This window comes from Thamnophis elegans, chromosome 2, assembly GCF_009769535.1.
Source record: "Thamnophis elegans isolate rThaEle1 chromosome 2, rThaEle1.pri, whole genome shotgun sequence".
NCBI classification, from domain to species: domain Eukaryota; kingdom Metazoa; phylum Chordata; class Lepidosauria; order Squamata; family Colubridae; genus Thamnophis; species Thamnophis elegans.
This window is the reverse complement of record NC_045542.1, coordinates 75,409,128-75,423,085: the sequence shown is the minus strand read 5'-3', so window position 1 is coordinate 75,423,085 and position 13,958 is coordinate 75,409,128. Positions and strand designations below refer to the sequence as shown.

The window sequence follows — 13,958 nt, the reverse complement described above, 5'->3', positions numbered from 1 at the left end:
TCCACTACTGGGTAAGAACTTCATAGTGCAGCTAAAGATTTTATAGAAAGGGATGTGCAACTCATACACACACACACGCACACGCACGCACACACACACACACACACGCATCACTTACTCCATGATTAAAGCCACATCAAACTTAGGATGTTCACCACAGGTTGCATATTATTATAAGGTTCCATCATTGCTAGACGGTTCCTATGTTAGGGAGATTTTAAGGGGAGGAAATTCATGGACAGATAGAGATTAACCTGACAGTGACATGTCAATGTTTATACAAAACTGTATTCATGTATATTTCAGTAACCAAAGCTAAGGAAGAATGAGATGTTTGGATAGATGAAGACCAAACAATGAAGAATTTAAATTATATAGGATGGCTTCATAGTGAGGCAGTTTTCTTTATGCAGAAAATCTCTGCTTTCAGAAACTTGTCCGTTGGTGTGCCAAAAGGCTTTATTGTGGAGACTAGATGTTAACTAGAATGAACCTGAAAGTACAGTATAACTTGCTTTCTTCTAGTTCTTCATGAGGATTACATTAGCTGTGAAAAAACTGTGCTACGTTAGTTATAGGATCTCTGTTATGGTGCAAATATTTATTTGCAGGAATGCCTTTGGGGTTTGTTTGCTTGGAGATCAGTGGAAGGTTTTTTTGTCATTTGTCATTTGTGAATAAGTAAGAGTCTTCTGGCAACCATTCTGTGACTATACCAGCCACGTGCTCACAAAATTTCAAAAGTGCCCCTAACTTTTAAAGTTTGTTTACTTCTGAATCCTTGCAATGGAAGTGTGGGCTTCCATGTGTAAAAATGTAAAGGGGACCTGAACAGACAATGTATAAGTTTTCAGGTTGGATTTTATTAATTTATATTGATTATTTGAGACCTTTTGGTAGTTTAAATGGAAATTAAAATTAGTCCCTTTCAAGCTTGTCAACTTCCCTATATACGTAGTTATTTGGAGATGACCCCAGTTCATTAGCTACTACAAGGCGGGTGCCCATTTATCTACCCTCCTTAAAAAAAGTTTGCCATTTAAATGACAGCCATGAGATGTCCTCCCTATGTGACATTTTATTTTCAAAGCTCCTTTCTATTTTATTGTGTGAATTCCTCATTTTTAATGGATGTCTTGACTTTTCTATAACTATTTCATTCTATTCTTCTTATTATTTTTAGAGAATCAACACTCGGGAAGCGCAGCTTTGATCAAGTTCTGACTGTAGAGCTGTGTGGCACTGCAGGTAAGGGCAGAATTTGGATTAAGTGTTCATTATTTTAAAAGATATAACCATAGAGAAAAGATTGTACCCAAAATCAGATTATCAGATAGTAATTCCTGTATTTAATCATTAACATGAAGGAAATGGAATCTAGGCACCCCTAAACCCTGTTAGATTTTTCCCTTCCTTGAAAAGACAACTGCAGAGCAGCACATCTTTTGAGTGACAAGTATTTTGGAACCACTGTAGCCATCTTACAAAGGCAAAAGACTGAATATAAACAGCAGGGCATATCCCCAGATCAACTGTGCGATTTGAAGGCTCAACGAAGGGGTGGGAATGTTTAAAAAAATAGACCTACAACTAACTCCTATTATAGTGATGTCTTTTTACTCTCATGGTCTTATACTGAAAGAGTTTTATCCTTTTGCTTCCTTGGGGGAGATAAGGTCTCACACCACCAACTACTCCTCCATACAAGCCTTCGGAAGAGGACCTATATAAGCCAGACATTCACCAGAGACCAGCACAGAAGACTGCTGTCATCACCAGCTCTGAGCCACAACCAATGATCAGTCATAGGCCAATTTCCAGAAAGCATCAGAAAAAGCAACCAGTGCGGACAGAGCTGTATGCTCACCTGAGTCGGTCTGCTATTCGCCCTGCTCACTCTGAGCAACATGGGGTGTTGAAACGCCCTTTCTCGTGGTCTTTTGGTGATCATGATTATTGCCAAGTCTTGAAACCTGAGTATTCGCTCCAGAGGAAGGTGCTAAGGTCTTGGGAGCCCCTGAGCCATATAGAAAGCCAACACAAGAGGCAAGTGCCTGACGTTCCCTATCAGGAGGAAAGCAACAAGAATTTTGATAAAAGCTCAGTGAAGGAGGGCAGCAAACAGCTGAGGGACCAAGAAATCAGAGCCAGTTTGACCAAACACTTTGGTCTTTTGGACAGTGCCCTGGATGATGGGGAGGAGGCCTTGTTCTTCAAAACTCCTGAATATGATACTGTCTTTGAAGACAGCTGCAGTGAGATTGGTTCTCCATTGGAAGAGGAAGAAGAGGAAGAGGAGGAGGAATACTACATGAGTCCATTGGGTTCCAACAGATGTCTACACAGTAGTGCTCTTTCTAGGACCAATTTGCACTATTGCTCCCGAAACAGATCTGATTCAGAGTCTTCGTGTTGCAGAAGTAGGTCTCCAGTCAACCAGCAGGTTTTCAGGTACATTCATTTGCAATTAGTATTGTTTTGCGGGAGGGGTTTGAAATGGCCATAGTCAAATACATTGGTTTGCATTGTTGATTGCAATGATTCAGAGTATTGCACATTAAAATTTCATACACTTTAGTTACATTTTAAAATAATACAGTGCTGTATGAATGGTGGCCTCTTCAGTCAGCCTGGCTTAAGACTAAATTTCTAGAAATTTCTCAGGCAGGGTAAGTTTTTCCTTATTCTTGATTTGCCATTGCAGTGGGGGGGGGGGGTACGTCTTATAAGGCTAATTTAAAAGACAGTATGATGAATTCAAAAATCCTGTGAGCAAAGTAGAAAAGTGGGAGGAATTATTATTACTGAATTAGTTCCTCCTCCAGGCCTTGAGAATCTACTCCAAAGGATTGCCGGACCTATTAGAACTGCACCAAAAATAGCCATGACAGCTGCAAAAGAAATTGGGGAAATTTGCCTTCGTCCCCTCATTCAAAAATATCAACTTCTACGGGATAGATAGCATTCCCGAATTGGAATGAGACCCTCCATTCATAGAAGGTTTTTGAGAGCCAATGGTGAAAAAAGAGATACCCTGTTCAGACGGGTAGAAATAAATGTAAGATTATTTGTAAAAAGATTTAAAGCCAAAACCCACAGTATGACTGTGCCCTAAAAAGAGTATATCTTCAGATTTTCTAATTATATAATATTTAATCATTTATATTTGCTTACCTCTTTGCTCCAATATTTGGTAGCTATCTGGCCACCTTTAAAAAAAAATCCTCTAAATATTTGTGAATCTACAATAGCCCGTGGTGTTCTGTATTGATTGTAAAATGGGTGAGGTTGTTCCTGCAAGCAAGGAGTATGTTTCTAGGAATATTTTCCTGATTAAGATTCTGATTTCTACGATTTAAAACAATTGGAATCCATTTGGGTCTGTATTTCTTGTTTTCCAGTAGACGTGGAAATGGCAAGCGTGGTCAAGAGGGAAACATGAGCAGCCAGAGACTGATGGAGAAAAAGAGAGAAAAAGCCATTGTGAGTGACATATGAACTCTCAATAAGATTTGGGATGAATGAAGTGGAAGTGGTAGGGTTTCCAATCAGATCAGATGATTCCTCTTTCTGAAACACATTTGAATTTTGGGAGGCAGGAATTTCTATTCAAGAAGGGGTAATACAGGAAGTTAGCTGGCTTTCCAAACTATTACTCTGTGGAAATGGAAGTGCATGCTGATGAGTGATAATTCTTCCTCTGCCAAGAACTCAATCTGTTGCCAGTTTCTTCATTTTATTCCCTTCCAATATGTTTCTTTTAGATAGTCTTGGCATAGGGAGAACTATCGTTCATCAGCATACACTTCCACAGTATAATAGTGTTTGGAATCTTGAAAAAGATATGGTATCATGTTTAAAAATCATACAAATAAGAGGAGATATACAGTGGCTTAAATAGGAAAAAAAGCTGCATTTGAGGCTGGTGGTTTGATATTCTGCATATCTTTTAACCAGCCAGACACAGATGCATTTAGCATATTTAGAGCTCATCTTTCTCCTGTTGGGAACTTTAAAGATGTTTAGCTGAGAAAACCACCTTTTATCGAAATACTTAGTCAACTGGTTAAAGAAGTTATCTGCTTCATGTCCTCTTGAAAATATTAGTCTTCCTATTCGGGCACCCTTCATATAATTTAAAATGTTAGGACATGGTTCTTATATGAGTGGTTTGACATCCATAAATGAAAGATACCCGTGCAGCATATGAATCTTTTCAGTTCTTCTGGTGAATGGGATGCCTCATCTTGAGGCTGCGTGGAAAATCAGAAATGCTTCAGAGATTTGCTGTGGTATGATTTCCTGCTCATTCACCAAACCTGGTCTCCTTGCTCTGCAAAACTCTTTTTTTCTTTCCTTTAAAAGAAATTGTATGTCAGATTTAGTTTTAGGTTTTTAGATCACTTTATAGAACAATTTAAAGCTTCCAAGAAAAAAAGTGACCAGCGTTTTTAAGCCAATAATATAATTTAGTAGATTGTTCCAAAGGCCAGAAACTTCCATCAGTCATCCTTTACTGTGACAGGCTTGGCAAACTTTAAAAAAAAAAAAAAAAAAAAAAAAAACTTCTGAATTACCTTCTAAACTACTCCTTCTAAACTACTCCTGTGATTAAAAAACTACATTTTCTAATCTACAGTTCATCTGTCTTAGATTTTCCATCCATTCTTTTCACACATCAGGTTCTTTGAAAACTTGGATTGATAATAAAAAATAATAATTTTCTGACTAATGTGATTTCAAAACCAAATGGAACAAAAGAGTTTCGGCTCCTGTCTAAAATACCAAAGGGTACTACTTTAATAGTAAAATGGACCTGGAGATATTAAGAATTTATCAGTTTAAAACATTGTACTAGGACAAGCATGAGCAATTTCCTCATGTAATTAAGAGCCGTGGAGAGCTGTGGTGGCGTAGTGGTTAGAATGCAGTATTGCAGACTAATTCTGCCAACTGCCAGCAGTTTGATCCTGACCAACTCAAGGTTGACTCAGCTTTCCGTCCTTATGGGATTGGTAAAATGAGGACCCAGATTGTTAGAGGCAATATGCTGAATCTGTAAACCAGTTAGAGCGGGGTGTAAAGCACTATGAAGCAATATATAAGTCTAAGTGCTGTTGCTATTAAACAGGGAGAAGGCCGTGTAGTATACATCCAAAATCTTGCCAGCAGTATGAGCTCTAGTGAACTGAAGAAGCAATTTGAAGTGTTTGGAGAGATTGTTGAGTGTTGCATTTTGACCAAGAATAAAAGGTGAGTTTTCTTTATCTCATTATTCACCCTGGCTGAAATCATGAGTATTTGTAAATTAGCTATCTTACTCTATACTTAAAATTAAAACCGGAATCCAAAGTTCAGTAGCTGGATAATTCTTGTTTGTAAAAACATCTGCCCCGAGGACCATGTAAACACAAAGGTTAAGTATTAATTGAACTAGTGTACCTATTAAGAAGTAACCTTTTGCTGGTTAAATATGTGTAAGGATTGCAGTGTAAAACTCATTCTTTCCTCAGCTGTATCATTTTTGTTTTGGCTAAGAAACTGCCATTAAATTCCCTCATCATTTAATTGTGTAAGATCTAACTCTGTTGTATTGCATAGGACAGGGGTGTCAAACTCCCGGGCCACAGGCCAGATGTGCCACATCCACACCCGGGTTAACGAAGCGGAGAAAAGTCACAATATGTCATGTGACGCCGCTGTGATGATGCAAATTTGACACCACTGGCATAGAAGATGCAGCACTTCTTTAAGTTTACAATGGATTATTACTACTTAGCATATGTGTATGTAATTAAATTGTGCTATATACAGAAGCAGATTGAATTTGGAGTAGTTCAATCGAAGCTTGAAAGTTTTGAGCTCAAAACGCTATCTGTTTCAAATGAAAAACAGAGCATTCAAGTTAAAAGATATCCATTGTGTGTGTATGTACACACATACAGTTAGTCCTCGATTTACAATAGTTCATTTAGTGACTGTTTGAACTTACAATGGCACTGGAAAAAATGACCTATGACCTTTTTCCACACTCACAACCTTTGCAGCATCCCCCTGGTCAGTCACATGATCAAAATTTGGCTGTTTAGTTGCAGTGTCCCGGGGTCACATGATCACCTTTTGCGTCCTCCTTTCGAGCAAAGAATAGGGAAGCCAGATTCCGTTAACAACCGTGTTACTAACAGAACAACTGCAGTAGTTCACCCAACAACTAGGGCAAGAAAAGTCATAAAATGGGGCAAAACTAACAATGGTCTCGCTTAGCAACAGAAATTTTGGACTGAATTATGGTCATACTCAAGGACTGCCTGTATATTGTACATACATACATACATACATACATACATACATACATACATACACATACATACATATTTTTTTTAAGTGGGTAAATTATTTTTATTCAGCATCTCTTGTCTATTGCAGATTTGTGTTTATATAAATAGGCAATATAGCAATGTATGTTCTATTGTGCAGGGGAAGGTCGATGTTTTGTAGTTTAATGGCTGTTAACTATCCTGAGTGGTGTGTAAGTGGAAATAAAAATAATAAATAGCCTGGCTGGAGTGTTCTCTTCCAAGGCAGCTGGGAGATGCCAATGTAATCACTGCAGTTTGATTAATAGACTCTTGGATCCTAATTCCTATAAAGTTTGCATGAGATTTAAACGAGATGCTCTGAGCTCCTGTTGGAGAGACACAGAACAAAAATAATGACAAATAAATAATGCTGCTCTGTTGGCTATGCTGACATTCCCTCTTTCATTATCCAGGGGAGATAAATATGGTGTCATCACATACCGGTGTTCTGAGCATGCTGCCTTGTCCTTGAAGAATGGTGCTTCTCTGTGGAAAAGAAATGAGCCATTGTTCCAACTGGCTTATGGCGGCTTTGGACACTTCTTTTGGACCAGATTTACTGATTTGGGTAAGTCAACAATCATCTTGGCCTGTTTCATCATAACAGATCTAATTTGGAAAGGGTGATTGTACTGAATCTGATTCAGACAGTATATTGCAGGGTTTCTAAAACCTTGGCAACTTCAAGCTGTGTGGACTTCAATTCCCAGTATTCCCCAGCAAGCATCCCTTTCTTTCTTTATTATCAGACAAAATTATATGATCATCCAACTCACACATGATGGTCCTAATATGGATATTAATGATGGTGGACACTAAAAAATCCAAAGTATAAAATCTATACAATCCCAACAATCCTCATTTACTTATCTTATTATCAATATTTAATATTTATTTACTATCTGATACATTTATTTCTATTTATTAGCATTGTGCTTTCTTTATACAATCAGAGATAGCGAAGGGCTTTTTTTCTCCATCAGAGATGACTGAATCAGAGTGGTTATCTGGAATCACTCACATATACTAATCATACTAATCCACTGATTATTTAACTACAGATACTGAATTAACCAGAATTAATAAGATATATGCAACACATTAAGCCATGAGTCAGTGTTTGCAAATAATAATAGCTGGGTTTGTGCCCATACTTTATTAAAATCAAAGAAAGCAGATTAAACATTCCAAGGATTTTTATATTTGCTCATTTTCACAGACCACAAGTGATTTTAATTTATTTTCCTTCATTTTAATTAAAGCCCTCCTCCCCTGAAAGGGGGCAGACAGCAACTATTGTAATTGAAGAAAATTTAAATTAATCAACCGTAACCATGAAAAATAGCACAGAGTTATGAAATCAAATATAATGCGGTCACCCAAAAAGTAATCTGATTAGGGAGATTGAATTATCCAATGTAGGCAGTTCTTAACAGCTTCCAGACAGATTGTGGCCAACCCTTTCGCTTGAGAGATAGTTTGGTTCCTTCAGCCAAATGGTTTGTGACCCATCATATTTGTTGTTCAGCCTCTTCAGAGAAGAGCACGGGGGATATCTCAACAGGCTACTCATGATCATTAAATCCTTCCATTTTAAGAGGAAATGAAGATTTGGAGGTTTTCCATGTGGCTTGGGAATATTAGATGTAATATACACGACTTAGCTGATCATCTTGGGACCATAGAAGAAGTCCTTCCTTTCTTACTTTCACTCCTTCCTATTTTTGACAGCATTTATCTTTTCTCTGTAGCAGATTCCAATACAGAAGAGTCCTCTCCAACTCCAGTAAAAAGCAAATATGAGACCATGGATTTTGACAGCCTGCTGCAGGAGGCCCAGGAAAGTCTGCATCGGTAACAGCCTTAACCTTTGAGGAATACCTTAATACCTCAGTCAAGGCACTTCCAATATGTTTACGTTTTCAAGAAATGATTAAATATATAATGAGAGAGAGAGAGAGACTGCTGACCCTTTAAATTGATGTTTACATTGAACAAGCTGCTTCTGTCTGTGAGTTCCCATGGTGTTAATGTTCCACTGCCACAAGTTAGTATCTCTGCTTCTGATTGGTTGTGTTAGGATGAGCCTGCAAAAGCCTTCTGTCCTCTTCTTGTCCAATCCCCTTTCTCTGACTGGTCCCATTTCCGCCGTGGAGTGGCAGCTGTGTTCACCATAACTTTTATTTCATTTTTGGTCTGTAGTGTGTGATTATGAAATTGTTAATTGTGAATAGAATCAAGATTGTAAACTAATTTTTAATAGAAGAAAGAAATATATACTTATAATGTATTTATGGCTCAGATGTACTGTAATTCAGATTTATTGTACCGCTTCCTTGATTTTTAACTATGCACTGTAATGAGGCACTTGCCCCTCAGCAGATGCAGCCTTTCCAGAATGGTTCTCTTCAGTGAGTGGCTCATCTGAAAAGCATTAAAAAAAATCTGCTTGTCCTTGATTAGCAAGGGGGGTGTTATTGAATGGGCAGTGTGGAATTGCTGTATAAACCATTATTTCCATTTGTCTGGACTGAATGCTGGGATCTCCACTCCTTAATCATTGACTGCATGAGACATGAAAACTGTGATTCTGCAGTCCAAAGCAGACTCCAAGTATTTTCCTCAGATGGCAAAAAGATTAGTGAGAAATGAGAAGGTGACAGGGTACGTTTTCCCCTCTTCCTTCATGCTGAAGTGATAACCTGTCCTCCCAGCCAAGTAAATGATGCATGAGAAAAGCCCTGCAAAAGTCCTATCTGATCAGCATCCTATTTCCATGGAGCCACCAGGTGCTTCTCAGAAACTCACAAGCTGCCCAAGAAAGCAGTTAATCTACTACAAGTGGTAATCTAATGCCCATTGCTGCTGAGTTGAGAAGTATATAACAGCCATTATAACTAGCAGCCATTGGCCTCTTTATTCTACATGTGAAATCTCTTGTGGGACAAAGAAGATTGGAAAGTGAGCCAGAAAAGTTAAGGCTCCTAAGCATTAGACTCCACCATTGTTTCATGACATCACCATAAAGTCACAAATGTAGAACAGTTTATTTAAGTCATATCCCCAGTAGCCTCAGGAAGAGGAACAGATTTCTGGCCATCTGGTCATTCAACCAAAGCAAAATCTCTTGCCTGATGGATAACCTGGGTTTGTTTGCAAGTCCTAACAGAAAAATGGTCAAAAGCATCCTTGCACCTTGACCCAGCCCTCAGCATCAGCAGAGTATCTCTGTCCCCCTTTAAATACTGCTCTCTGCCTGAGCAAATTTGAATAAGCCATACTGTATAATATATAGCCAGTAATTGCATTCTTTTTTTATTATCATTCTATATGTCTGTCTGCATATTCCTTTCTTTTGATTTGCCCATGGCTTAGAACTCTACTTATTGATCAGCTTTTCCTAAATTCAAAACCCAGAGATGTCCAGGAGAAGGGAATCAGCTTTGTGTAACTTAGGCTGATTTAAACAAATGGTTTCTGGAGAAAGAAGCCGTCGAATGGGGATAAATACACGTGGAGACCTCATGCTCATACAGTACTCTATACCAAATGCATCATTTGCCAGATGCAATGCGGCTGCTCTTGTGCTAATTCACACCCAACAAAGGCTAGGGAGACACTAAATAAGAAATAGGAACATCAAGAGAGCACTTTCGAGTGGGGACCAAATAGCATTGCTAAGTCCTCCATCAGTCACCATATCCTTATTCTGTTCTTCACAAAGATGAGACCAATGGGGTTCAACCATCCCATGTAGATAAAATACAACAGCCTTAATTCTGTCAGTAGTTAGATTCTCTTCCCTTAAGGTCTCTTTAGCATCAGCATGTATTTGATTTAGAATCAAAGGACAAAAACATCCTGATCCTGCCCTTATTCTTGCTGTCCCAAAGTCTATTTGTCTGACTAGTCGCCCATTGTCTTGATAAGGACTGTACATATCAAAAGCACCATAAGATCAAGGAATTTCTCATCCCACCCTTAAAGTTTATTTCCAGGATGCGGATGGTGATCTGGAGCTTTCATAATAATCCTGATTTCATATGGCAGCTAATATAATTTCCATGCTACTTACAAAATTCACTGTCGCAATGAGTTTTGGCTAACAATGTCACTTTTAACATCTCTGTTTAGGAACTTATTAAAGGATTACAAGGCCATTAGATCTTCTTGTGATCAGTCCAGAACAAAGTCTGGCTAAGTTGAAGTATCTGCTATTGACAAGTGCCTCATTGTAGCTTTGCCTTTTCTGTCCTAGTATTTCCTTACCACAATGATGTTTACATGTGATTGCTATAGAGCTTACTGTAGAATGTACATAGTAACACATTTAGGGTGGGTAGGACTGTCCTGTCCTGTGCTGTACTGATGTTTTCAGAGAACAATCAAACAACAAGAAATAATAATAACCACCCCAGCAACTAGTAAGTGGAATTCTTCCATCTCCTGGCTCAGTTACAAAAGAGATCAAAAAGTTCAGAACTACGGTTGGTCAGAGAGATGGAAAATGCATCAAATTTTAAGCGTGTTGAAAGTGTTGAATGCAGCTGGAAAGAAAGAGTTAAAACAGTCCTTCTGCTATTTGGAAGGTGCTGCTTCTAGCCCAAACTTGCTTGCAAACGTGGCTTACCTGCTTTTATAACTCAAGTTAATTTTCAGAAGCTGGACTTGCCAGTGATATTTGGGCATGCAAGACATGCTCTTTGAAAGGAAGGAAGATCCTGTAATGCACATAGCCTCTCGATCCTAGCTGTGGGGAGAGGTGCAATAAGTGATCTTTGTTTTGCCTGAAGCCTATAAAAATATATTTTTTGTGCGAGAAACTTCACTAGGACTTTATGCAATATGCACGTATGTGCACAAACGCACACATGAATGAGAGAAAGACAATGGGGCACTGAGCCCTTCAGCATCTGCAAGTTCAGCAGTGTTGAATGTAGAACCTGAGTGGGAGGGTTTGCAAAGCACGCACATTTGTCCTGGTTACAGCATATCAATACCCGCAGCTTATGCTAATTGCTATTGGAAGCACAGCTAGTTTGCATCACCCACACAGGGAGCAATGTGTGAAAATCCTTTGTTCATATTTATTCTTACCGTGACTTGGGAAGTTGTAGTGTGTTGTAAGAAGAATTTTAGGCAAACTCCTGGATCAGAGTACAGGAAGAACAAATGCCATCCCAAATCTTTTAAAGCAGAGAGATATACTAAAGTTTGTATGAATAAATAAGTACAATGCATTAAACTTTTGGTATGTATGTAGAGCACTCAGCTACAGTGCTCCATAAATATTGTAAAGAGTAATTATGAAAGACTATTGAAGAAAAGGCAAGTTCCATATGACAAAGGAAATGATAAGTTCAAATGTATAAAATACCCAGCTGTATACTCCTGTCTCTGAATACCAGAGTACTGAATAATAGACTTGTGATCCACTAAACGAAACTCAGACTGTCATCCTGTCTCCTGATTTTGCTCCTTGCCTAGGAATGTGAGATCCCATAGGCTTGGATAGGCAACTGATAGTCTGTGGTTATATTGGTGGGTCAACAAATCTGCAATATAACATGAGCCTTTTTTCATGCAGTAAGAGAACTATTTGCTTTCCTTAGGACGAGGAATTAAGATGAGCTTTCTATCTTGTTCCAGCCATCCTTGCTGCTAATATGTTCTGGCAGATTCCTCCTAAGGGCAGTTATATCCAGCACATTTTGATTCTCCAAGGCTAAAAATGACTGTATGCTGCCTCTCAGCTTAGGGGATTCATTTCTGAAGGCATCGTGTTCTTTGCCCCTTTCATAAAGAGTTTGCTGCTGGGGTCCTTTCTGCAAAGTTTGCCTAACTTTCTTCCGTCCTTGTGTTAATTATATGCATAATGCCAACACCCCCATGTTCATGGGGCAGGCCTAGCCATAACGATGAGCAACATAACAAATCAAGATCTTGTGAGAACACATGAGAAACCAAATAAAGAAGAATCAATTGTCCAGGGTTTTTCGGAACAAAAGGGTGTATTAAGAAAGGCAATCATGAGGGAGACATTTATTTTTTTAAACAAAACTATATATGTTTGTAGGTGTGTGTATGTTTGTGTGTATGAAAGAGAGAAAGAGAGAGAAAAATCCCTCCTGATTTTTTTTATAGATTTTTTTTAATTTTTTAATTTTGGAAAATCAGGAGAAATACCTTAAGGATAGGAATAAGTCACAAGCCATTTATTTTCTCTTGATCCTTTAATAACGATTGCTTTATGTGAAACACAAGTCAATATTGATAAGTCAACTGAAAACTTTGGCAGAAGTAAGACAACAGTGTTGTAAAGAGACTGCACAAGAAGAACTGGATTCTGTATCTTATTTTCACTGCCAGTTATTCGAACAGTTGTCTTGTTTTCCCTCTGACCTATTCTACCTCCATAAAACTGATATCGGCTTTCTCTTTGTTTTTGTGGTGAACACTCAGTTTTCTCAGTAGCCCATTCAAAAAGCCATACAGGAGTCGGTATGAGTGTGTGCATGGCTGTGTTTAATATGGCATTAATTTACTATATGAAAATAGGAAGCAGTTTAGCATTTCCTCGGTTTATTTTTTACAAGATAGTCCATGTGTGATATTCTTTACCAATGTAAGCATACCAATCCCTATTTTCATTTCCATGTTTTCTGAACTTTTTGGAAAGAGCTATTTATTTTCTCATTTGTGCAGTTTGACTTTTTTTAAAAAATAAATCCCTACAGTATATCACCGATACCCATATAGCATTGGGGAACACCCCTTCCCATATTTTTGTGTATGATTTCAAGAACCTCTTTGTTCTGAAGAAGGTGTTCACCCTCCTTATCAAAAACAACTAGGGGCTTATTATGCATTCTGCATTGTATTTCTGATTAGCCGAAGAACATGGCCTAACAGTGAGCAGCTGCAAAAGGGTATTACTAATTTATTCTAAGACAAATGCTATAAGAATGTAATATATATAAAGATGTTTTAGGGCATATGTTGAGCAAAATGGCTTAGATTGTCAAAGCCTGTGTGGGAGTTCACTTGATGAATTGAACTTCCCTATTATGCTTATAGAGGTAGTCCTTAATAATTCATTTAATGATCGTTTGAAATTACAATAGTACTGGAGAAAGCGACTTATGACCATTTTTCAACCTTATGACCATTGCAGCAACCTCATGGTCATATGAACAAAATTCAGGTGCTTGGCAACCGACTTGTATTTATGATAGTTGCAGTGTCCTGGGTCATGTAATCATCAACCTTCTGACAAGCAAAGTCAATGGGGATGCCAGATTCCCTTAATAACTGTGTTAGTAACTTAACAACTGCAGTAATTCATATAACAACTGTGGCAAGAAAGATTGTAAAATGGGGCAAAACTCACTTAACTGTCTCACTTAATAACATAAATTTTGGGCTCAATTGTGGTCATAAATCGAGGGCCGCCTGTATACGGAAACCAATAAAGTTAGTTTTGGGAAGAGTCTCTTAATATTAGGCCAGGTTTTAAATGTCCCGGGTGTAATATTTAAATCTCACTTATGTAAATCTCTATTATTAAAGGCATCACCTTGTCACTCTTAAGATTCAGCC

The 13,958-nt window shown here is 38.2% G+C and overlaps 1 protein-coding gene across 6 annotated transcripts in view; it reads left to right on the top strand.

Moving 5' to 3' along the window:
* The window catches only part of PPARGC1B (PPARG coactivator 1 beta), a 123,510-nt gene extending 110,436 nt beyond the window's left edge, over positions 1–13,074 (top strand). For 3 of the 6 annotated variants that reach the window (XM_032209014.1, XM_032209011.1, XM_032209009.1), the window contains 6 exons: positions 1,184–1,248; positions 1,677–2,451; positions 3,402–3,483; positions 5,132–5,253; positions 6,773–6,927; positions 8,111–13,074. In XM_032209014.1, coding sequence (XP_032064905.1) covers positions 1,184–1,248; positions 1,677–2,451; positions 3,402–3,483; positions 5,132–5,253; positions 6,773–6,927; positions 8,111–8,217 — 1,306 coding nt within the window. In that variant the 3' untranslated portion in view covers positions 8,218–13,074. The remainder of the gene's footprint in view (positions 1–1,183; positions 1,249–1,676; positions 2,452–3,401; positions 3,484–5,131; positions 5,254–6,772; positions 6,928–8,110) is intronic. The other 3 variants (XM_032209012.1, XM_032209013.1, XM_032209010.1) reach the window with 3 other exon arrangements.
* Positions 13,075–13,958: the final 884 nt, after the last annotated feature.